Source organism: Gymnoscopelus braueri (genome assembly GCF_963280865.1).
Source record: "Gymnoscopelus braueri genome assembly, chromosome: 16".
Classification (NCBI taxonomy): Eukaryota; Metazoa; Chordata; class Actinopteri; order Myctophiformes; family Myctophidae; genus Gymnoscopelus; species Gymnoscopelus braueri.
The window spans coordinates 24,038,811-24,064,956 of NC_137616.1; the positions used below are offsets into that span (position 1 = coordinate 24,038,811).

A 26,146-nucleotide genomic window follows, 5' to 3' on the forward strand; every position below is an offset into this window, starting at 1 on the left:
CTAACTTAACAAAAGGCTTCCTGTGGAACTGTTCTCTCTATTGTGTAATTTTCTGATGGGCTGTCTTGTTTTCCACCCAGGACTGAGTGTCTAAGTTATTGCTTGCAGTCTTCATGGTGGATCAGTAGGCTAAGGTGTATGTACCTCCAACAATGCACCACATGGCTGCAAAAAGTCTTAGATCTAATGTTAATACAGTACCTCGTAGAATAGATACTACAGACAGGAACAGGATACCACCCACAGTATATGGAGAGGAAACTAGATCTACAGATAAAAGACACACAGAATACTACAAGGACAAAAGGGCACAACCCACTGAAATGATAACCTTTATGATTAACGTATGAAATACTGTAATTATTTTTCTAGACTGTTCCACTTGCACAGCAAAAAACAACATTGTAGCAGTGACCTGAAACTTGGAAGAGCAGGCTTGTAAGCAGAAAGCTGAGGGTTTGAACACATGTAACGAGTGAATGAGTGAACAAATCTGCAGTCACTCCAAAACCACTGTGCCCTTGAGCAAGATGCCACCACACATGCTTTGTGTGTGTGTGTGTGTGTGTGTGTGTGTGTGTGTGTGTGTGTGTGTGTGTGTGTGTGTGTGTGTGTTGGTGGGGGGGTCGAACCACAGTAGTAGTCTACTGGGCAGTTCCCAGGGTTGTCACTAGATGGCCACCCTAGAAAGGACAGAAGTACTCCATTGAGTTCAATTGATGAAATGTAGATACTTTTAGGCAAGGCTTTAATGGACTATTCTAGTTTATGCACTGTCTGTCAGTATGGTACATTTTAGGCATGGGTTTGATGTGGTTATAGGTTAGGTAGTCTTGTCCATGGTCGTTCTGGCGGGGTTTCTGTCCTTTCCAGGATGGCCATTTAGTGGCAACCAGTTCCCAGGTGTGAGTGTAGCGCTGCTAATTAAACCTGGGAAAATTAAAGAACCAAAGAAACAAACAAACAGGGGTTCAGCTGTTAACCCCTGACATCCTCCCAGTCAGACTGAGAACCCAGAGTGACTGGTTTTCACGGGCAGAAAGCGGAGGGTTGCCTCTGCAGCCTCCTTTAACCCCCACCTCTCTCTATTATTGAAAAGAGGACTAAGGAACTCTGGTGTCATGACATGCCACGCAGAGACCAGATGGGCTGTAGGACGTTCTGAAATGAGAGGTACGGGGAAGTTCCCTGCTGAGAACTGTTAGGGTAAAAAAAAAAGAGACCACAAACACATCACAGGCGAAACATAATGCTCAGTCTGATGTTGAAATCGCCCTAGTGAAATATAGAATACACAAGTAAATGAATGAATAAAATCAAACCACTTGAGTTAATTTAAGTTAATTTAATGTATTTCATTAATAAGTGTTTACTAGAGGAAATACTACAATGATAAAAACAAAAACAAAGTACCAGTTACATTGCATTTCCCTATATAACCCCTCTCACGCAAAGCTATATAACATTCTTAAGATACCACTTAAGGCATCAACATCACCCATTCAGTCCTCTTACAAACATTCACATCAAAGAGCAAAAGTGGACAGGATAGCAGTATTTTTCAAAGCACTTAATGGACATGAACATTTTAAGAAAGAATATGTCTTTATGGTATACAGTATATTGACGTATGAGGTTTAAATGAAAACATGGATCAGTTTTGAAGACTGAATGGAACAAAACTCATTTGCATGCCACTGAGGGCAATTATATAATCAAGATGTCTAATGAAATTTCTGTATTTATTTTGGCTGTGATGACAAGAAGGCTGGTAATGCCACATTAATTTACTTGCTGCAGCATTTGGTTCCATCAGTGCAAAAACACTATTTCAAATGTCATGACAGACAGCAAGTTATTTATAAGACATTATAGTCATCGTATACAGTATATGTTGTTGTATTGCAGACAAAAAGGCATCATAATGATGTAAATGTACCTTTTAATGATGATGAAAACAGTACTATGTGGACCATGTGCTCAAAAGTTAGCTTGCCATTTAATGAGGCTGAAATCAGGAGATAAGTCTCCCAGACAACCTGATGAATTGTGACAAAGTTAACAGAGAGATATCAGATTATTTACTTTTCCACCAGAGTACTGTGGAAAACATAGAAGAGGAACTGCAGTCTTTGTTTAATGTGTACAGAGGGAGGGGACATCTGTTTAAATACTGAAAATGACTGAGGCCATTTAATGTAATCAAAATGCTTCAAAATTAATGCACAGAAGGAAATATACACATTCATTCATGTGACATTTGTGTGAAATATCTTTTATGTTTTGAAACTGAGTTGTGCTCGAGATGACTTGACACATGTGGCTGTGAACATAACTAAATCTTGACAAGCTTTTACTCGTCATAACTGTGTTTAGTGCCGTTAGTCATTAATTGGGAACGATAACAATAGTAGTGCACTTATTAAACTGTATAGATGTTTTAAGACCTGTAGTAAATAATTAATCTTAGTGGTGGGGCACAAGAGTTGTTCAAACGATTTGATGAGGTGTAGCAAAATGTTACCAAATATTGTATTGGGTTTGCTTGTTAATTCTTTGCAGTGAGGGGAAATTCCCATTCCCTGGCAGAATCGACTTGCTCCCAGTAACCTGCTTCAGTTGATGAGGGAGTAGCAACAAAGGATTCAGAAAAACACTGTTGTTAGTCAGCAAAACCTGATGTGTCACTTTACACTATCATGCAATGTTGAAAAGTTTGAAAAGTTCAATTTTGCATTATTGTTCAACAAGGCTGTATACATCGACAAAAATGCTTCAAAGCAGAACACTTCTCGTGGAATTCTGGCTCCATCAATATCCCTTAAAATTCACAGACATCTTGTCACAGTAGGTTTTAAGTGGCTTCAAAAGCCAAGTATGGTGGTAAATTCAAAATAATTTACAGGCCGTAAGGGGAAGTTGCAGTTTGCAGTACAGAGCTCACATATATATATATATATATATATATATATAGTATATATATTTTATTACAGGGAATCAAAATTCCTGTAATTGCTGATTAGAAAAATCCCATGTTACCTGGAGGGTGTCTTGGTGTGAAACCAAAATTCAGAATCCCTTTCTGTACCTTTTTGATAAAGAAAATAGAAACCCATGGCAAAAAAACTCAACCGTACCACACACACAAAAAGTAGACAAGAAAAGCACCACAGAAAACGTGGGCATCAGTTCCTGGTTGTATTCCAGTCTCTATCAGTTCCCCGCTACACTTTCTGCACCGGCGGCTGTGCCGACCTTCGGCCTGTCTTCACGCGGCTGCGTGCGTACACCCGCAGGAAGAGCGACAGGAACACCACACCAATACCTAGGCCACCCGCCCACGTGACAGCGTGCCCGTAGAGGAAGCAGGACAGCAAGATGGCAATGGCTTGCCGCAGTGTCATGATGATGGTGAAGACGGCGGCGCCGAACTGGTTGATGGTGTAGAAGATGAAGAGCTGGCCGCATGCTGAGCACACCGACAGCAGCACGGCATGGAAGGCAAACTCAGAGTGGCGTGACATAAAACCCAGAGCGTCGAAGAGGGCGCCTGTCTCCAGCAGCGAGCCCACAGTAAATAGGCAGGAGAACAGGTTGACGCCAAACATCATCTGCACTGCCGACATCTTGTACTTGAAAAGGTTGTCCTGCCAGTTGGACGTGAAACTGTCGAAGACGATGTAGCCAACGAGGATGATGATGCCACTTAAGGTGGTAACGTTGGCCGGGTGGCTGTTGGCTGTGCTGGTCAACAGGAACATGCTAACGCCCACAGAGATCAGCGCGGCTGTGAAGTACTCCCAGTACTCGTAGCTCTTGTGGGAGACGATCTTGCCCATCAGCATGACGGGGATGACCTTGGAGGCCTTGGCTAGGACCTGGGTGGGGAAGCTGATGTACTTGAGGGCCTCGTATTGGCACCAGCTGCTCAGTATGTTGGAGAGCGAGGCAAATGAGTACTTGTACATAGGCGCACCGTGCCGTGGCTGCTTGAACAGAACGCACCACAGCCCCGACACGGTCAGGGCAAGGATGCGGTTCATGAACACCAAGAACTGGGAGTCCTTGAACTTCTCGCCCTCGTCTTCAGCAGCCGCGGTGGCTCCGGCTCCGTATGACCGCGTCATAACCCTCTCCTGGAGGACCCCCCATGTTAGGTACGATACCTAGAAAGAGACGAGAGTTGTAGAGAGGAGTTGGGCTTTCATGGTAGTCAATAAATGGTATATATCCTGGGCAATAAAAGTGGGTGGTTGTTTATACAATGCTGATAGATAGACATGCAAGAGAGGCAAAAGAGGAAGGCCCTAGAGGGATTTGATTGCAGGATAGCTAAGAAAACATCAAACACTCTTAAGCACAACACTACTGAGAGGCATATCGCATATGTATAAAATCCAGACATTAGTGTGCATTCATTTTATTATTTTTTCCTTTTTATTTTGTATATACAATCAGAGATCCTCACTATGTGATGTGATTGTTTATTGCTGTGCTTTTGCTTGACTACCGTAAATATGTTGAAAATATCTTGTGTGTACAGGAGGAGAGAACATTTCCATTCCACTGTGCAGCAAGGTCAACATTCTTTAATAAATGTGACACCCACACGTGACATCCATAGCCACAATACTAGAGGGTGCGACAACGATCTGGTGCTACCCAAATATAGAACAAACATGGGAAAATTCTCATTCTACTACTCTGCCACCAAAATGTGGAATGCCCCGACACCATCCATTAAAAGATGTAAATCACTGGTTTCTTTCAAAACTGGCCTGAAAAATCTACTATCAGTAGACCACAGGGGGAGGTAAATGCAAATTCCCATAGGAAGGAGGTGTCATTCTCTGCTGCCGTTTTAAGGATATACGGATAATTCCTTTAACAGGTCCGTTCATGAAAGTCCTTACGGTCTTGTTTCCAATGAGGGCCTGTGAGCAATTACGTTAAGAGTCTTGCTCAGGGACAAATTTCATTTCATCTACACATTTGCTGGCCTGGCCTGGAATCGTACCTGGGGCAACCAGGGCCTCTGGCTCCCTAGGCGGGCTCACTAACCACTCAGCTATGGCCGCCCCATTGTACATATAGTGTTTTGTAATTGTTGATGACACGTATTATTGTGTTATTCTTTTTTGCCATGTTGATGAATTGAATACATACAGTAGGACCACAATGGAAAAGTCCCTAGGACTTTTTGGTGTTATCCTTTTAGCCTTAATGTCTGACTGTACCTCGCGCTGTTTACATTTATGACTAATAAAGTATTCAATCAATCAAACCAATGAACTGGAGACACTCTTCAGGTGTCAAGATGTACTCATAATTGTGTAATAATCGAGTTTTTACTATGATTTTGTAACCCTTTTTCACCCGGTGCCAATTTTCTAAATGATCCTGGGCGCTACACTCCCCCCGCCAGCCTAGGGAGCCCAGGGCCGAGCTCATGCCTCCTTCAATGCATGAGCGCCAACTGACCTTCTTGTCACATGACAGGGGGGAGTTTCCCCGGTAGGACGTACCGCGCAGAAGGAACACGTTATTCCAACCAGTTCCTTTCCCCTCCATCAGGCGCCCCGGCATACTTTCTTAACAGGCTTCCAAGCCCTCCAGGGGTAAGGCTAGGCTATAGAATGTGACGGGGTCACATTCTCTATTTTTAACACTATAGCCTTACCCCTTAATAATAATTAAAGATGGTCCCCGTCCATTGAGCTCAATGTGAGGAATGCCGCTATTAGAATTAAACCTGGTGACGTTCACTTTCTTGATTGACAGGCAGAGCAGTTAAACCCAACAGTGGCATTTATATACAAAATACCTCACCCCTTACTGTGTTATGTGGAATGGGATAGCCGTAAGTCGATTATCTCCATTGCTAACTTGTCCTCCAAAAAGTGTAACTAGTTGGACATCATTTAGCTTGTAGTTGTTGGGTTCCATTTACAGTACCCATGTTCCGCTTTGCCATTTAACTTCTATAGTATGTTGAAATTGTATGAATGTGTTTATTCCAATCAGTTTACACACACAATTTGAACTCAAAGGACCACAATAGTAATAAGCTCTCAAGCTGTTTTGTTTTATCCTTTTGACACATACAGTATGTACAAATATATGATGCATATGCATTTTTGTCAATAAAAATCAATCAATCAACCCACCTGAAGACCTACAGCACAGACTATTAACTTTATGGCCTGTCTAACTGTTGATCCAGAGTCGGCCTCGAGCCTCTGTGTTATCGACACATCATCCAACAGACCAGTCTTAGTTTCTCCGCCAAACACACAAGCTTTTATGAGAGGGTAGCAAACACCTCGGCCTGCAAGGAGTAGAAAAATAAAAAGATAAATGACTGTTAGAAAAATACATGGTGGTAACAGATAGTACTACAAATAAGGAAAACGTTTTGAAAAGGTTTAGGTGCTAGTGATGCACAGGCGAACCCGTTGCCCGCAGGTCCCGCGGTTCGGACGGGTCAAGATTTCAGACAACACATGAAAAAGAAAAGAAAAAGCATTGCGGTACCTTCTCTCTCTCCTGTTTTGTCTCTCTCACTCCCTTTCTCCTGCTCTCCCGTTTCTCCTCCTGGAATCATGAGCTTGTGTTCAATGTGTTGCTTATTTGATCAATTATTATTATTTGAATGTCCCTCATGTTGTAGTAGTAGGACACTCACTGTATCTATTTACGTTATCGTTTAATGTTCTCTCATTACACAATTATAAAAACTCTCCCGCCCACTCCCTACCTCTCCCCCTCTCTCTCTCTCCCTACGTCTATCCCCCCTCCTCTCTCTCTCGAAAGCGATTGAATGGACGGACTTGACGTTGCTAGTGTGTTGAAAAGCCGGTCGGTAGGCTACTTTTTGTTTTTGTGGGTTGCGGGACGGGCCGGGTCGTTAATTTATATATTGTTTTGCGGGACAGGTTGGGGCGGGTTGCGCTCCATAGCGGGGCGGATTATGAAAAAACCTGACCCGCGCATCACTAGTGTGTGCCATCAATAGCTTTTTAGCTAGGCAAGTTCTTTTGTCAAGTTACCCTGATGCCTCAACTCCACTGGGCGCATACTGTAAGAAGGACGTCATGTAAGCGACTCAATTTTGGAATGTCAGGCGCACAACTTCAACACTCGCTGGGAGTGTTTCAGAAGCGGCCGTGTGCAAACGCTTTTATTTACACATCAGATATTCTTCTGGTGGGACCACAAGCATTTAGAGTGGATACAGAACAGAAGCGGCTGCCGCGTTGCTTACGTTCCACAATGCTTCCATGCTTCCGTGGAATTGGAGCATTAGCCTATTTGCAGAACTTGACTTTGACAAACCCTCCTAATTGGAGATGAGTTTTGGTGAGATGCACACCACTCTTCCTTTAGCATAAAGTAAAAGAAAAAAGGTTGAATTCCCAAAGTAACTATATTTATTTTTAGGGAATTATCATTGCTTACACACCTGTCTCTACATAATTGATGCGCTTGAAGTAGCTAATGAGTAGAAAGCCAGGGATGATGATGGTGGAATATCCCAGCATGTTGACGAAGAAACGGAAGACCCAGACATCGTGCCAACCGTCCAGTAGCGACAACTGCTCGGTGGCCAAAGCAGAAGGAAGGAAGAGCAGCACCAGCCCAGGCCAAACCCTGCAAAAAACACAAATTAGAGCTCAACCAATATTGGGTCTTTGAGACCGATAATCGATGAGTTTAACCGCTACTATTGGCGTGATATAGTGCATTTCTGACCTGGAATGAATATAACTTTTCTGTGTGGACTATGTGCACCGGTACCTTTTTATAAACAAATAACTTTTATTGAAGAATATTTAACATGACTATATTATTATATTAGCCTAACATTTTGAATGATGTCAACCATAACAAAAAGGAATACTCCCGCACACTGCCGAACTGCACAGGAGCAGATTTATTAGAAGAAGCAATGTTTCGGTCACTGATGACCTTCTTCAGGCATCTAATGATGTCAACCAGAAATGAACAATGAGCAAATAAGGAATAAATAAAAATGTACTCAAATTTCTAAATAACCATCAATAGTAGTGCTGGTGTGAAACAAGACCAAATATCACAGCATTTTTGACCAAATACTTCGATATCAATATAGTGACGATACTTTTGATGATATAAAAAATATATGATATCCAAGATACCAGACAATATCTAGTCTCGACTCATACCTCGATATCAATATAATATCGATATAATATCGATATATTGCGCAACCTAAGTCAATAGCATACTTTATGTTGCGTTATCTATCTAACTGTATGTTGAACATCATTCAATTGCTGACCATTTCAAGAATACAAAAATCAAAATAAACACTACTGCTGTACTAAATGTACACTGACCAAAATATAAAGGCTATTTTCTGATGTCAGTGTCAAAAAAACACATTGGTCTGACATATCGGCAACATGACGCCCTCGACTACCAATAAGGTCCACAGATGCAAATATCAGCCTAATACATCGGCCGGGCAATATCAGTTTAAACCAGGGTGGGCAACTTTGATGATGGAGAGGACCACTAAATTTCCACTCTCACTCCAGGGGACCACATTGCGTAGCTGCACTCTCACCAGTAGTATACTGTAAGCCCCATCACTCAAATAACCCATGATAGTTACAAATGTAATAATAAAGGGATATTAACTATTATTATTCAGTGTAACATTTTATTTATTTATTTCAGTGCATTTAGTAATAAGAACAAAGGCGAGCCGAGTGCTTCTTAAGAGTTCACCGACTCCAGGAGGTTATGAGGTGCTCACCAAGTCAAAACAGGATCATAGATGAAGAGGGGTCCCATCAAATGGGCACCGACCGGTTTCGACAAACAATGTCTTTCTCAGAGGCGAGTCTATAGCCACACCCTGAGGAAGACATTGTTTGTCGAAACCAGTCTGTTTACTTTCTGAACTTAAAGACAAATACACGTCATGTAAATTTGCATGTTTGGAATTGGAACAGCTGAAATCAATAATATATCAGCATTCGGATATTGACCCATTAATGAAGGTGGGGACACATTTGGCCCCCGGGCTGCCAGTTGCGCATGTATGATTTAAACTACTACAGTACAACACATTAAAAAAGAAACCAGGTTACTTACAGCGTACTACCCCTGGGTTCTGTGGTAAGAAATGAAACACTATACCCGGGTAGTGTTTCCCAACCCAAAGGGAGTCGTGAAAGGTCAGGATCATAGACAAAGAACAACTTGAAAAGGGAGCAAATGTACTTAACTTACAAGTCAGGTCACAGAGTTAAGTTTTAACCACTTAGACCCTCTATACTTACTAACAGAGTTGGCACTGTACTTGGTCCTCTATTTCATTTCACTCTACACCAAAAATAGCAAACTTCAAGCTCACATATCTACTGTTTTTGGTGAACATTTGCCCCAGAGTAGGGATGCTAGAGTTGCTAAAGTGGTTAAGCAGTTGAGAACCACAGCCCAGACTAGTTAACAAAGTTTTACTAAATGATGATGGTAGGCCATGGGTGGTGGAGGGACAAAACTGCATCTTAAGTTGACTGTAACAAACTGACAAGAATCATGAAGTCACCTGCAAACAATACATTAGTCTAATACAGTGGTTCTCAACCAGTGGTCCGGGGACCACCAGTGGTCCTTCGGGGGGGTTACCAGGTGGTCCCCAGGGAAATTAGTTAACATAGCGTGACAATCATTTTAACCACTTAGCTTTGGCTATTAAAAAATAGCAGATATACAAGCTCATAGCGCGGCACTCGGTGCCACGCTATGAGCTTGTATATCTGCTATTTTTTAACAATCTTGAAAATGTGTGCATATCTTTGAATATATATATATTTTAAAGCGATTCTTTTTTTACTCAAATCTTTGCTTCTGGGGTCCCTGGCACAAAACATTTTCAGATGGGGGTTCGCGGCCAAATGTATATCGATGTAAGGGTCCTTGGCATGAAAAAGGTTGAAAACCACTGGTCTAATACTCTGCTTTTCCCCAACATTTGTAGTAGTGAGCGCCAGGCGTCACAATGTCATCAGGCCTCCATGAGCTCTACCAATGAGTCTGGCAATCTCATGAGTCCAGACCCGTGTATATATGGTTCCTAACTTCCTAACCCACCTGAGCAGAAACCTAAGCTTCTTTTTTTTATGTCAAAAGGTGTGTTCTTTGCTGCCGTGGCACAGTGTAAGGATCACATTCACAGTGAGGGCCTCCTCCCAGGAGAGGAGGCCTGCTCGAATGATTCACACAGAGCCTCTTTTGTGTAGGAACTCAGCTCCAGACTGGGCAGCGAGGCCACAGCAGAGGCTCACTGTAGCATGACCTGGGCTTTGAGCAAGTAGCGTATTACATTTTTAGGAATGCACCACACTTGCATACAAGCCTTCACACTGTCTACCAACCAAAAGAGCATTGATTAAAAACAGACTAACATCCACATAAATATATAATATGACAGATGAAAACTGACATGAATCCAGAACTCAGCAACAGAAATGGAAAGGGTGAAACATCCCTTTGCCAGCCATGACCATTTATGTCCCAGACACTGCAAGTAAATCTGCCTAATTAGACAATTAATTTGACTGTCACCCAACGTAATAAACAAGTTGTCAACAAATGACCTGTCATCAATTACACTTTTGTGTACCGTGGATGCAAACTGAGCACATTTGACAGTGCAGTTTGTTCTTAAGAAAGATACAAGCACATCCTGGTTGACAGTCAACTCGGAACGAAGGGAGAGCTGCTAACTGTCAGCTGTCAACACTCCAGTGGTTAATATGCGTTATGAACAGTGGTGTAAAGTAACCAAGTACATTTACTCAAGTACTGTACTTAAGTACACACATTTGAAGAATTTTTACTTTACTGGAGTATTTCCAATTTTCAGTACTGTACTTCTACTCCACTACATCTCAGAGTCAAATATTGTACTTTTACTCCACTACAATTATTTGAAAACTCAAAGTTACTTAGTAGATTTTTGATTATTATTACAAAACATGCATTAACCACTTCAGCCCTATCTATGTATACTTAAGAGGCTATTTGAAAATAGCCGATCTACAAGCTCACAACGCCTTGCGAGCTTGTAGATCTGCTATTTTCAAAGCACATTTGGAAGCTTGTGAAATGGGACATTCTGAAAAATAGTACTTAAGTATATTTTTATGTGAATACTTTTATACTTTTACCCAAATACATTTTGAACACCAGTCTTTTATCTGTAAACAGAGTATTTCTACATTGTGGCATCGGTACTTTTACTTGGAAGTACAAAATGTGAGTACTTCTTCCATTACTGGTTATGAATCATCCGAATGATCATCATAAACAAAACGTTGTTATCTTCTTCTACACTACATTGGTACCTACCTCCATGAAAAAGATGTCATTTTCCCCCTCACTCACTCTCCGTGGCCCGTCAGCTGGCGTTAACACGCCGAACGACTCAAGCTGTCCTCGTCGGAACAGAGCATGAAGCCTTACAAAGCTCCGGGACTCTGAAGGGAATGTTTTTAATGATTATTATGTCTAATTTCTGGGCGGGTCGTCGCGTCTCGTTCCCTTTTCTGTCTCCTCAACTTTTATCCTCCTCCTATGGCTGTGTGTGTTCACTTGAAGCAGCAGGAAAAGCTTCCCTCTCCTTCCTTCCTCAAAGAGCCAAAAAGGATGGCGGAGTCGGAGAGCCAACGTCCGCCCAGCACCACGCCCCCTATCGGCGTGGAAGAGTACATTAATTAATGATGCAGACGTGGCTGCTTCGATTTGTAGCCTACACTAGAGATCCGATTCTTTCATTTATTTATTAATAGCTCACTCTGAGCAATGGTGGAAAAAAGTATTTGCATTTCGTGGTTAAGTAAAAAGTATCAATACCACAATGTAGAAATACTTAATTAAAAGTCCTGTGTTCAAAATTTACTTGAGTAAAAGAACAAAAGTATTTGGGATCAAAATGTACTTAACTTAACTTACCAAAAGTAAAAGTACTCATTGTGCAGAATGTCCCATTTCACAAGTTTTCAAAATGCATTAAAGTCTTTTGAAAACAGCAGATTTGGTTAAATAGCACTATTTGGTTCCTGAATCCTAAGTAATGAATAATTGTTCCCCAGACCCCACTTAGAAAACCACTGTTGTATTGTGTATACAGACACAGCTGTTGTGTTTCCAATTATGGGCCTTGATAGAGAAGACTATTGCAGGAGAAACCAAATTCATAAATGACAAGAGGTGATGGCTGAATAGTGACATGTAGGATACTTGACCATCATCATGTGTATAATAATGCCTGGTTTATACTTGCTTGCATGCCGTGTTACACACTGAAAATAGCAGATCTAGTACAAGCTAAGTGTAAATCTGGCTAAAGTCTATAATAATTTGAATGCAGCTGTGACTGATATTTAGGACAAAACATTTCTTATTGTCATATAAAAGGCTACACAAAGCTTAAGTTCAAAAGGGAACCAACCAGCCAGTGTTGACAACAGACATTTGCTGGTTTTGGTGTCTGTATCTCAATCTACCAGTGTATAGCATTCATTTTTTACTATTTTGTATGGCTATTAAATGGCTATTTTTATAATACTAGAGGTTCGGACCGCTACGCGGCCCTCACACCTACGTTGCGTTGTACCCGTCTGTCTGTGTCCCTTTGTGCCCATATATGGAGATGTCTGTTTCTGTCTTTCTACCCGTGTCCCTTTTATGCCCATATAAGGAGATCTCTGATGTCATCAGTATACGCCCATTTTTGGACGGTTCCGGACAACTGGATATCCAAACTGCTCTACTACGGTGGGCACCGCGGCGGGCACCTTGCCGCTGCACGCACCAAGTTTGAAGTCGGTCGGTCCCATACATGCACATGACCATATATGGGCATAGTGGTCGAATCTGTGGGTCTGGACAACCAGATCTCTGTATCTGTCAGTCCATGTCCTTTTATGCCCATAAATGGAGATCGCTGATGTCATCAGTATATGCCCATACTGTATAGGCCCATATATGGTCAGTATATGACCATATATGGGCATAGTGGTCGAATCTGTGTGTCTGGACAACCAGATCTCTGTATCTGTCAGTCCATGTCCCTTTTATGCCCATACATGGAGATCGCCGATGTCATCAGTATATGCCCATACTGTATAGGCCCATATATGGGCAGTATATGACCATATATGGGCATAGTGGTCGAATCTGTGGGTCTGGACAACCAGATCTCTGTATCTGTCAGTCCATGTCCCTTTTATGCCCATAAATGGAGATCGCCGATGTCATCAGTATATGCCCATACTGTATTTTAATTGTACTGCTGAAGAAACTTTCACTGCTACCAGCTATTGTATATAAAAGTGACAAAACACATTGAACCTTGAATAGCTTAAAGACAGATCCCCCACAAAGTGGAAAAAGATGACAGCTTTGAAATACAGGTAGAGTATTCCTGTACACATACCTTTGTTGCACACAGTAAAGAAATGAAGAAATTGATCCCCGGACAATTGAAAAGCCTCATTATTATTCAGTCAATCTTGCCTTGGGCTTGTGCTTATGTAGGTCAAAGAGAGAGAGAGAGAGAGAGAGAGAGAGAGAGAGAGAGAGAGAGAGAGAGAGAGAGAGAGAGAGAGAGAGAGAGAGACACACAGAGAGACAGACAGACAGACAACCAGCTGAGTGGAATTTCCAGACCTTCCACCCTTATTGTATTAAAGGTGTTACCAGGAAGAAGTCAGCAACAATAAGACATGAGCTACACCTTGCAGAGGCAGCTGAAACTACACTCATGGGAGTTAGAAATGTATAAATAAACACTCAAGATTTTAGTCTGTATAGTCTTTCTTTATTATACACTGAGCTCATAATAACCTTGATGTATTCATTGTAAAATGCAGATTCAGCCATATAACAACTCCCCCCCCCCAGTGATATCTCACTGTGCGTCTTGTCTTTGGCTCAAATAAAAACACATTTATACAATGTGTTTCTCCTGTGCCAATGTTAAATGGCATACTGCTGAATTTCTATCTTACCAAAGGGCTAGTCCCACGTTGGAACATTGGAGATACTATATGTGTTATGCAATGTTTACCGTTTATATTTTTCATATTAATTAGTACACTGGTCTGGCTGTAGATGGTAAGCCATGAACACAAACTAAAACACTCCATGGGCAAAAAAAAGACGATGCACTTATAATTTAAACAATTTATTACAAAATTAAGGATGAGCTTGGAATTGCTTACAATACCTAGACAAGCCAGCATAATTACACACCAAGGAACGCCAAGAACTCAAATTTATCTGCAATGGTGTAGAAGAGGGGTAAATGCAATGTCATTCTTCTAAAGCAAGACATTTTACAGCTAAAGAAGCAGGAAAGTCAATGCTTTCAGCTATTTCAGCATAAAAGAGCAAAACCCACAATCTAAGATCAGCTAAAATAACATTGCATCATACATTAGATTTCTATTTGGGCAGCCCATTTTCTTGGCTGGGAAGTCATTGTAAAGTTTTCTGAGGATTTCATTTTTTTTGTGTGTGGCTATTCTTGTGGATACTTCCGCCTACTCATTTTCCTGCCTTTTGTATTCCTGATAACATCCCAGAGAAAGCCTGTCTTTGGAAAGGGAGACAGAAGATACATTTTTTACTTCATTACAACAAATCACAGCTCTAAAAAGGTCCGAAGAACAAAGCATGTGAGCTTAAGTCTGTCATTATTTAGATGTTAAAAGAGGTAGATTTCCAGAATTTTGTTTCTTTGTGGACATTACAAAATTATAAATAGTTTTGGCACTCTTAGTGAGCTGGTTGCATCTGCTTAACACAACCCTCCTAGACACGTCACGCAAGTGAACAAGCAAGAAAAAAAACAAACGTGAGCAAATAAGTTAGAAACATTGATTATTAACACCGTCCAGGTAAGAGTCAATTATGCCTTTGTACCTCTTTGTTAGAAGGAAATAAACAATTTGACAATTTGTAAAGAGTGAACATATTTGCCTGGAAAACACATAAATAACCATAGAGATTAAAACATTCTACAAACGGAGAAACTAGCCTATATGTTAAAAACCTCAACTGAAATAAACATTTTCATTCAAGGTTCTAGCCCCAGGAATAGGGCTCCAGACTATATCCGAGTTCAAAGTTCAGCCTTTCATTCAGCAGCCTTGCTCAACTTAAAACTTCATTCCAACCACCGACCTCCCGGAGATTTGGATGTCATCAAATGGAAACAGGGCCAGAATCTACAAGACAAGGATATAGTACAAAGTCACATTTCACTGCTGACATAATGCCAATGTTTATAGGATTTACCACACCAAATAATAGTGAAATAATAATCCATGCCAATCAGTGGGCAGGTTGCACAGATTGCATTTTTGAGGCACTCTGTGACTTAAATGAACACTTAACCGCTCATCATAATACGACACAATTTCTGCCTACTTGCCCTGCGTCACGGAGGTGAGCGGTAGACAGACTAATTGCATCATCAGTGGTCATTTTCAAATTTGTTATGGATGCAAGAACAATGGCATCTACTTCAGCATGCTAACTTTCCAGGAGGAGAAAGGCTGCCTAGAAACTACTAGTTTCTATTAGCTTGGAATCCCAACCCGATGATTTCATAGGTTTCTGAACTCTCCCTCGTAGCCCACCTCTTGAGATGCAGAGCGAGAAGACAGAAATGGTGCCTTCTAATAATGAGAATTAGTGAACAGTCACCAATTATATGAAGCTAAGGTTGATCAGTCACCAATTATATGAAGATAAGGTTGATAATGGGTTAAGTGCTCATTCGAACACAGTGCTGCTGTCTGACTCACATCATCATGGCTCAAGGACGCAAATCAGGCTGAAACATTGTCTATTAAAAGGCCTATCGTGTGTAGTGTAGCGTATTGACTATACTGACAGACCAGGAAATCAAACATCAAATTGCATGCAACCATCAGTCTGGGTCCTTAACTCACATCGTCGTTGCCATCAGCAAGGTCCAGTGCAGTTTCATCCTCCATGTTTCGCAACATCTTGTCGGCACCGGACTGGCAGAGAAGGTTAGCAATGGTGGCATCCTGTCTTCCCACTGCGAGGTGCAGCGGCGTACAACCGTTGAACATGGCAGCATCCACGTTAGCGCCCTTGTTCAACAGCAGAGTCACTGAGGAGACGTCGTGGAGCTCGACAGCTAGATGGAGGGAAGACTTCCCACTCGTTCCTTCCTGAAAGGAGACAGATGGCGAACAGGCAGTGAGAAGAAGGTGTGAAAAGAAGAGTTGAGGAGATGATGCTTTCGCCCGTCTGTCTGCTGTCTGTCTGTGTCTGACTGTCCACAATTGATCTTGCATAATGCAGGGTTGATCAGTGTCACATTTCTTGTACCAAGGACCTAGATTCTCAAATATAGATCAAATCCGTCAATGACAACTATATCATTTTTTTAAATGTATAATCACAGAGCAATCATCCCTCCAAATTATAGGATAAACGTCCCACCAGGCTTGCCAATTACAACACTCCTGTCCCTCCGGCTTATGGGGATGTACCAGAACTAGACTAGATATAAGCAATTTTGCCGGCACAAGCCAAAATTAGATTAACAGCAAAGAATATTACATTTCTAAATGTGACAGCATACCCCAAATCCCCCAAACTGTGAGAGTCTTAACACATTGACTGCCAGAGTTTATTCATAATGTACTCACCCCTGTGCCAGCAATTTGCGTCTTTTTTAATTTTTTTGTTTTGTAATTTTTCATTCAAATAAATTCTCTGATTGTGGTGTTAAGCACGTACGACAGTTCCACCAGTAGAGAGCAGCAAATCCACACATTGATCACCTCGCTCGCCCCCTCCCAAACAGGCCCACGTCAGATCCGGTCATTCACCGGATGTTATGTTTTCGACAATCCCTGATCCGCTGATCGGCCTGAAAATGATGTGATACACGAAGACGATGACTGTTAGTCACCCGGACCAAAGAAAATAGAAGTTGAGCTGTCCGTTCGTTTTTTATACCGTGTGAAAAACCGTGTTTTTCCCTATTCTGGACGAAAATGACCGGAGAAAAACAATGTGACCCGGAAAAGATTTTTTTTTTTTACATCCGGCTCCGGGTGAGTGTGACGTAAGTGGAAAACGAAACTGCTGATGAGAAATAAACAGAGCCGTGCGATCACAGATTAAACTAGAAAAAGAGGTCTCCGCCAGGTCAGGTAGGTTATTGTGGCCTCCTGGTGGCGCTATAATAGGCCAATGTGAAAAGGGTGCCATTTCTTCCTAGGCCTTGCACAGCAATCGGACACTGCATGCATGATTTGAGGCATTTTGTTCTAAAAATGTGTTTTGCTAAATTTGACCTGCTGGTGGCGCTATAACAGGCCAATGTTAAAAGGGTGGCATTTGTTCCTCAACGTAGTGCAAATGTGTGTTCAAAGTTTCACCGCAATCGGACGGTGCGTTCATGATTTGCGGCATTTTGTTCAAAACGGGCCACTCCTGTAAACATTACATGTCAATCTTAGCCAATCAGGATGGAATATGAAAAATCAAACAGATCCGTCTTGATCACATGGCTATAGAGATCATGTGTACCGATTTGCGTGAAATTTGGATCAAATCTGAAGGCTTAATATCACAAAATGTGTTTTACATAAGTCTGCCTCCTGGTGGCGCTATAAAAGGCAAATGTGAAAAAATGCAGGGCAAAGGTTTTTCCTTGGCCTCTAGACAGTGTGCATACAAAGTTTTACACTGATCGGTGCAGTTATAGGTAAAAGCACGAATTGGCCTGTTACAGCGCCACCATGAGGCTGATTTGAACATTTTCAAATGGCATTCCTTCCTCGGCCTAATGGGAATGTGTGTGCAAAATTTCACGGAAATTGCATGCTGTGTTCATGATTTGAGGCATTTTGTTCGAAATGGAGTACTCCTGCAAAATTTGAAAGCCATTTTTTGCCAATCAGGATGGAATATGAAAAATCTGAAATGAGCCGTTTCTTTAAATTACTATAGAGATACCGTGTACCGATTTGCCGGATTTTGGGCCAAAATCTGTAGGAGTACTGTCCAAAAATGTGTTTTGCACAAATCGGCCTCCTGGTGGCGCTATAAAAGGCCCATGTGAAAGATTTGGAGCAGAGGTTCTGCTCTGGCATCCAGGGACTGTGTGTGCACAGTTTCGCTGCGATCAAGCCAACGGTGGCAGAGATTAGCTGTACACAAAATGACAGAATGACGGACGGACGGACACACGGACACACGGACGGACGGACGGACAGGGGCGAAAACATACTCTCGCCATGCCTTTCGGCCTGGCGGAGACAACAATGAAAATTCAAAAGAACGCATCAATGCGTTCTTTTGAATTGCTGGCACTCAAGCGATGGATTTGAAAGAACGCATCGATGCGATCTTGGCAATCAATGTGTTAAAGGCACACTGTGCAGATTTTGAAGCTAAATCCCATTGTTCTGATATATGTACAGTATGATATATACTCACTGTAGTGTGGCAAAAATACTGTTTGCATTCTGTGTATTTATCCACTTACCTCGTAAACCCTATACTTAGTTGATCAGGGTCTCTTAGGGCTCTATACTAGATCATCTAGTATTTCCCTCTACACCAAATCTCTTTGCCGGTCTACAAGGTCATAAGGCGTCGCTGGTAGATCGGCTATTTTCGGTTATGGTAATTTGTGCCACAGTGTATGTATATACAATTACTGTATGTGTATATATGATCTCATGACAAATTCACAATCCTTAAAATCGGCAAAGTGTCCCTTTAATGCCTGAGCACATCAACTCAGTCTGAGCGGTCTTACACTACCGACATTTGACAATAGTTGCACAACAACTATAGCCTGATACAGCAGCTTCTTGAAATCAAAAACATGTAGAGTTGCCTAACGAGCATGCTGTATCTGAAAATAACATGTTTTGCATTATTTAATCGCTACTGAATTTGAGGTTAAATTAGGCCTATGTCATGTGAGAACAATGACATAATTTTGTTCTCACACAGTGCTGCTGTCTCTCTACATTTTCTGGATTATCACACAGCCACACATAGGTCTGAGATCTTTTTCCTAATACTATGCTGGCATGGTCCGTCACCTTTCAGAAAAAATGTCATTAATTTTGTTTTTTATGTACATTTGAGTGTCAACTCTCAAAGTGAGTCAAAGGCAGCGAAAACCCGACACTCAAGATTTAAAATCACAACCATTTTTTGTTGATACAAAGAATTTAAGGTCAGACTTTGCGGATTACAGATACATTTGAATGACAGAAACCTGCTAGAAAGATGGACAAGTAGACAATAATCTGCATGAGTGTGTGTGAGAGAGAGAGAGCGAGAGAGAGAGAGAGACAATTTCATTTCATTGCTTTAGGCAGAAATGTCACTGCATACTGTATCATCACTATTATTATTAGGGCATGCCTCCTGGCAGAGATTTACCCTCTATTGAGCGCACCTTATTAGTTAGTTATTAGTTAGTTCTTTACCTTTTTAAGTACTATAAAATGTAACTGATATTATTATTATTATGAATAAAAAGGTTTGTCTGTAAAGCTAGGCAGTGCTATGTTCAGCAAGTGATATAAACTCAGAGGAATGTCTAGGGTACATTACAGTAAGCCTGGCGTGTTCCCTTCTATTGCCGTCTATATTCCAATTTAGACTGTCTGGACCTTCCCCCGTCACACTGGGCAACTTGGCTCTGAGCAGTCCTAGAAAAAGCTGTGGTATATCAGGGCCAGCCCTGCCTAATCATATCTTAAATCTAATTACGTCTTCACAAATCCTGCATAAACCACTGAGTCAGCCCATATCACTATCAGCATTGCACAGGTGTAGCAAATTTATAGACGGGAATACAACTTAAGGGCGCCATCTGTAATCACAATTTCAAACGGATCTGGGTAATGCATTCATGGTGCACACAGTCGCTGTCGGGTGGCAACCTTGTAAGTCCAAAACTAGTACTTTTCAGGAAATGGAAAAAATAACCTGTGTTCCAAATGATCTAATGTAGTTATTATTTAGTCACAAGCTCTGGTTAAAACTTGTCATTGGTTCAATATTTATAAAATACACCAGGGGTCTTCAACAGAGGGTCAAATCTTTGTGTGATGATTTTTTTTTACATTAACCACTTGAACCCTAGCATCCCTTTTCTGAGGAGAACTTTAGCCAAAAATAACAGATCTCACTACGCCTCGCAGTCAGTCGCAGGCAGAAATATCAGAGATAGCCGATGCGACAAGTTGTGAACCACATCGTCTTTTTTTGCTACTTTTGTGTGACTTTGTAGTCTTGAGCAAGCACACTTGAGGTTTCATTAAAAAGAGCCTGAACTATGTGGAACCAGGAATGGCTCACAATAAATATGAAATCCAGGCCATCACACTATCCACCCTGCTAGCCAGGAAGTTAATTCTCCAGGCCTGGAAATCAGAGAAACCCCCGACATTCAATATGTGGCTGAAGGAGCTGGGAGGAGTGTTGCATTTGGAGAGGATAAGGTTCACCCTTTCTAATAGGGAACCCCTATATGAGAAGATATGGGCACCTATACTTGGGCTGCTTGACGAGTCGAACTGAATGAATATAGAGTTGTGTTGCCCCCCTGGGTAGTACCTGTTGATGCCTTTTATTATTTAGATTGTGATGTTGCTCGTTTTGCCCTCTGGGTGTGTACCTTCATCAGCCTCTTGTTGTTTGTATGTCGTTTAAGTTAGTTAGTTTGTCTACGTGATTGTTCTGTTATGTATGCTTTTGTTTCGTTTCATGTTGTTTTGTATTTATTTTCTTTATGCGTTTTGTATTTTTTCTTTATCTGTGCAAATTCTGATTTCAAATTCTGAAAATTGCCTGTGTGAGAGGAAAAAAACTACAATAAACAGATTTAAAAAAAAAAAAAAAAAGAGCCTGAACTGGCTGATGCAAGGACACGTGTGACCTCACCCATGATGTGATGGCATTAATACTCTCTAATATCAAGTGTCCATTTCACCCAGGCCATTGAAATTCAAAAACTATGCAGCGCAGCTTATTTTCATGGGATCATAATACAGCAGGATGCACAAGACTAACCTGGATATTCAGGTCTGCCCCCTTTTTCATCAGGAGCTTCAGAAGTTGGTGTTGCCTGTTCTGTGTAGCCAGGTGAAGACAGGTAAGCCCTGAAAGTACACCCCCATTTACTTACGTGAAGCAAAACTTACTGAGCGGTAGTTCCCAATTTGTGAATTTAAAATTCATTGTCAGTATAATGCTACTAACTAATTATTTATTTTACACAATGCAAATATTTAGTTTAGCAGGTTAGTTTCTCAAGCCGAGTTTTGCACTTGTACTAAATCCCTGCCCCTCAAAAAAAAAAAAAAAACCTGACAAAACCATTTTGAAGAAAGTCAGACAAGCAATCTGATACGATTTCAACTTTAGTACACCACCACATACGCAGTGCGCACACACACACACACACACACACACACACACACACACACACACACACACACACACACACACACACACACACACACACACACACACTGAACAACAACACATCATTAGCTCACACAGCAGTAACAGAACAGTTAATCCTGCGTTCACCTCTCCAGTTCTGGGTCTCTAGGACTGGTGCCAGCTTGCTGGGCGACACCTCTCTGGTCATCTCAGTAGCACAGTCAATCCGGCCCAGCTGGCAGGCCACGTGCAAAGGGGTGTTCCCATCCTGGTCCTGCAGCTCTAGACTGGCTGCCTTCTCAACTAGGCCCTGCACCACATTGGGTAGGCTCAGGTAGGTGGCCAGGTGCAACGGTGTCTACAGCAAGGAAGATGGTGTAATAATAATGCAATCAAAGAAAGAAGAAATATGCTTTGGTTATTTCTTATTACTTTTACAACTGTTCTGTGCAGTAAATAACTGTGTGTGCTCACGGACAGCATACACTAGTATGCAATGCATAAGCTTTTGTTTTTCTTTACAAGACCTACAGGGACCAACAAGATTTTTTAAGAAGGTCTGAATTAAGCAATCAAAAGCCCCCCAGCTATTGTGTGGCTTTTGGTGAACTCTTCTACAAGAACAGGATTCACTGAGTCACTGCATGAAGTGCTGACTCTCAATTTGGACTCTTCAGAGGTTTTTCTTTGGAACAAAACACAGCCGTATCAGCTTGCTTTCTTCAACCCTGGCTAGAGCCTTGTCTGTCATCTTAAAAGATTGGAATGGTTCTTCCGCCTACGCTCACAAGGATACACTCCACTGTTTCCCTATGGTTTTGTTTCTACAGGCAGGAGGAGGGGAGTTTCCATTCAAAGTCCCTCATGAGCTAACAAAGGAACCACCCACAGTGATGAGGGGTTTGTACTGCAGAGAAAGAGGAACAGTAGTTCCCTTGGATTCAAGGTCATAAATAAAACTATACTTGTCACTATCAACACGTTGATTAAGAGGAAGTAATGCGGTGCCAAAAAGTTCCAGACCTTCGGTAGCCTGACTTTAGATAGTGTTGCATTGCACAATTTCACATACCTGGTACAAATTGTTTTGGATGTCCAGAACATCTTTGGGGAATAGCTGTATCAACTGGTGAGCAAAGTATTCATCTTCATGAATGATTGCTAAATGCAGGATTCTATAGGGGTGACAAACAAACAAACAAGTTTCACATTACATGCTTGCGAAAACCAGTAGGCCTGCTGTCACATAATTGAGCAACAGAGGCAGTATTTTGAAGAACTGGAAAAAAGAGACGTGGAAGTGATGGGAATATATATTGCCTCATAATCCTCCCTTAAAATGCATTGCAGCTTACCCAGAAATGCAATTCTTGGTGGGCTGAATAACAAGGTTTAAAGGTTTATACCAGGCAATAGTAGGCAAAGGCCGTTTAAATTGTGTGAGTGTTGGGTGTTAAACCTCTGTGTTCTGATGTTAAAATGTCTTAACACAAAGCTAGTCAAGAACAACAATTCACTAACCTCAATACCTGAGTGGGAAGTTGTAGCAAACAAAAGTGTGCAAAAACCAGGAAATGGAACTAGTGCTTAATTTAGACCAACCAGCAGCAGCACAAGGCCCCAATATGAAACTTTTAATAAACTACCTTTTGCTTTCAACCAATTCCAAGTTGAGTGATTTAATTGAATACATTATTATAAAAAAGTGCAAAGGTGGATTGCATTTCTTTTGTGTGCTATTGTTATGTTGAAAATAGAAACCAATTTATGTGTATTTCTTTATTGACACAACTTTCAGAATGATGTCATTGTTTTAGTTTTTACATCACATCCTTAGTAACACACAATCTATAGCTGGAAACAAACAAGGCCAAATGTGTTTACATGACATACATACAGTACATACAGACTGTGTTAATTTCATTGCTCAGTGCTTTCAGTGATGAGTGTTGGACACTTCAGAGTTGCAACACAGGTCTGCTGCAACTCTCTTCTTTGAAATCACAGCTAAAATTATTTCTGTTCGCCACTGCCTTTTATAGAGATTTTTGAATTCTTCTTCTGCACTGTAATTTTACTCAGTTATTTTTCTATTTTATTTCTACTTATTTGTTTTTTACTGTATTAAAATGTCTTTTTATATATATCTTTTGCTCTGTGTCCTGAATAGGTTCCTATGAAAGACACAGGTGTTTAACTTTTTCTTTTTCCTTCTTCCTTTTTTACTGACTTCAAATGGCCCGTTATAACGCGTTTGCTTAATGTTTAATGTAAATGTTGAAATGTGCAAATAAACTTGACTTGCCTTCCCTAAAGCCTGCAGAGAAACATGGAGGCATCATGACCCCACAGATCCACAAGACACTGACGCTTCATCACGCCAGCTGTTTTGACTGTAGGCCATACTTGACTTGGCCATACATGACTTAATACCTGATTTATACTACGTTGTACAGTGGCATCGCACACACAAAATAACCAGTCTACAAGCTCACAATGTGTTGCATCCGTGACACGTTGTGAGCTTGCAGATATGCTATATTTACATTTTATCTTCCATAAAATGTAAATATGCTCTCTAAAATGTAATTCACTGTAGTAGAAACATTTTTTTTCTTCAATATTTCTTAAATTTAAATATCAGTTCAGTTGCTGACTACTGAAATAGTTCAGGCGTGGATTTTATAGATAGACAGCTGTTATTGAGCTGAAATATATCTGGGATTCTTTTTTAATGGAGTTTCCCTCCTTCTTACATAACAAATAAATAACACACCTCAATGGTGATGGAAAGGGACAGACAGGTTGATTGCTCTTTGCAGCAAAATACATTGTGATTTTCTTTTATCTTTACAGAAAAAAAGTGTGTTTCCATATATTTATGTATAGGCTATCTTAGCATTTCATTCAGATAACAAGAAGCAGGTATCATGTGTTAACCCAGATTCAAATGAGTACAAACTAAATGAATGATGAGCTGGCTTGTCAGCAAGGCCCTTCTGTTACAGTACAACTCATTCATGTCAGAGGAACTTCCTGATTTGAGTAAGAACTAAGAATTGAATGAAAAAGAGCTAAAAATCCCACAGGGGGAAACTCAATGTTTGCATGATTCTTTCTCAGTTGAATGGAATTGATGTGGCGTATATTTCAGGTCTTTTCTGACATGTAACTACGCTAAAAGATGACGGACTGAAACCATGAGGCCCAAACAATGAGAGAGCGGAAATCGAACGAGGTCAAACAGTAAACAGCATAATGTACATCAATGATTAGTTTACATCGGTCCTTACAACTACAACGTCAAACAGTTGATGATGCACTTCAATGGATAAGTGGGATTCACCAAGTGAGGGTATAGGCTATACAGGCTGATGGGCTATTTTACTCTTCTCTGCGGGCCGGTAACATAAACGTGCTGAAGTTTCATTCTTACACCATCCACACCAGTCACATGCTGTGCGGACGGATAGATTGGACTACATGTAGCAAAATAATGATTTTGGCATCTTTCCCAATTCCCTTCTATTTCATGCATCTAAAATCTGATGCAATCTGGATTCCCGCAAGCCACTGTGTGCCTGTTGGGAAAAATGATATATTCCCTACATCAGTGGTTCTCAAAGTGGGGTACCAGGGTCCAAATGGACCCTTACGGGTCTGTAACTCTGAGTGCATAAACGGAGCCCTTTACGGCTCTTTTTAGTGCCGCGCTATGAGCTTGTAGATCTGCTATTTTTGAAAAATCTTGAAGATTTGTGCAAATCTTTTAATATATTTCTTTTCAAGCGAACATTTTAACACAAATCTTCGCTCCTGGGGGTCCCTGGCACAACATATTTTCAGATGGGGGTCCGCGGCCAAATATATATCAATTTGGGGGTCCCTGGCATGAAAAAGTTTGAGAAGCACTGCTTTACGGGTTAATTTGTACACTCCGAGTTATGGGGGTCCTTGAAATGAAAAGGTTTGAGAACCCCTGCCCTACATCGATTTGAATGTTCTTGGAGACAGACAGGCTGTCTGACAGAAGGCCTATGTGCCCTGTCTGTCTTGTATGGGGAAGTCCAGAGCGCCCAATGCTGCCACTTCTGCTTTCCGAGGCCGAGGCGCCCCGGTAGAGCGCAGCTACTGTAGATCAGTGTTTCCCAAACAGTGGGTCAGGACCCATTTTGGGGTCGCTGACCCATTTTTAATGGGTCCCCAGTAAACAGCCCTTTATTTTTCGTTTCCTAAATTTTGTCTTTATTATTATTTCAAAAGACAAATTGCGATAGCGAATTATATAAATATCAAATCAAAGTAATTCAACAACAATTATTTTAAAGAAGTAGTGAAAATAGCTTAATAATAGTTTGGGTTCAATTCAAATTTATCATTTGGGTCTCCAGCTAAAAAGTTTGGGAACCACTGAGCTAGACCCATAAGCAATGACAGAGCAAATAAAAACCCAGCAGTATTGCATTTTAAACCCCCCTCCCTCAGAAAACAAATAACATGGGAAACTATCGGTAAAATCCCATCCCATTCATAGAACTTATGTGGCAGTTTATAATTGGTTCCATTAAAAGTCCCAAAGTAATCGATTATGCCTGTTTGAATCATCAGGCATCATACAACA

The 26,146-nt window shown here is 41.1% G+C and overlaps 2 protein-coding genes across 3 annotated transcripts in view; both read right to left on the reverse strand.

The window, feature by feature from the left end:
* Positions 1 to 1,330: 1,330 nt before the first annotated feature.
* On the reverse strand, positions 1,331 to 11,670 carry slc35b2 (solute carrier family 35 member B2). 2 transcript variants are annotated; one of them, XM_080453685.1, is made up of 5 exons: positions 11,404 to 11,670; positions 7,463 to 7,650; positions 6,535 to 6,594; positions 6,168 to 6,328; positions 1,331 to 4,166 (listed from the first exon to the last, which is right to left on the reverse strand). In XM_080453685.1, exons 1-5 carry the CDS (start codon positions 11,421 to 11,423, stop codon positions 3,225 to 3,227), a joined length of 1,371 nt encoding a protein of 456 aa, XP_080309811.1. In that variant the 5' UTR covers positions 11,424 to 11,670; the 3' UTR covers positions 1,331 to 3,224. The 2 variants fall into 2 exon arrangements, with proteins under 2 accessions (XP_080309811.1, XP_080309812.1); XM_080453686.1 differs by lacking the exon at positions 6,535 to 6,594.
* A 2,537-nt stretch (positions 11,671 to 14,207) lies between these two features.
* The window catches only part of nfkbie (nuclear factor of kappa light polypeptide gene enhancer in B-cells inhibitor, epsilon), a 13,980-nt gene continuing 2,041 nt past the window's right edge, over positions 14,208 to 26,146 (reverse strand). Inside the window, exons 2-6 of the mRNA XM_080452495.1 lie at positions 22,598 to 22,700; positions 21,673 to 21,883; positions 21,151 to 21,239; positions 16,017 to 16,265; positions 14,208 to 15,287 (exon numbers count right to left, since the gene is read on the reverse strand). Of these exons, the coding sequence (XP_080308621.1) occupies positions 15,219 to 15,287; positions 16,017 to 16,265; positions 21,151 to 21,239; positions 21,673 to 21,883; positions 22,598 to 22,700 (721 nt within the window). The 3' untranslated portion in view covers positions 14,208 to 15,218. The remainder of the gene's footprint in view (positions 15,288 to 16,016; positions 16,266 to 21,150; positions 21,240 to 21,672; positions 21,884 to 22,597; positions 22,701 to 26,146) is intronic.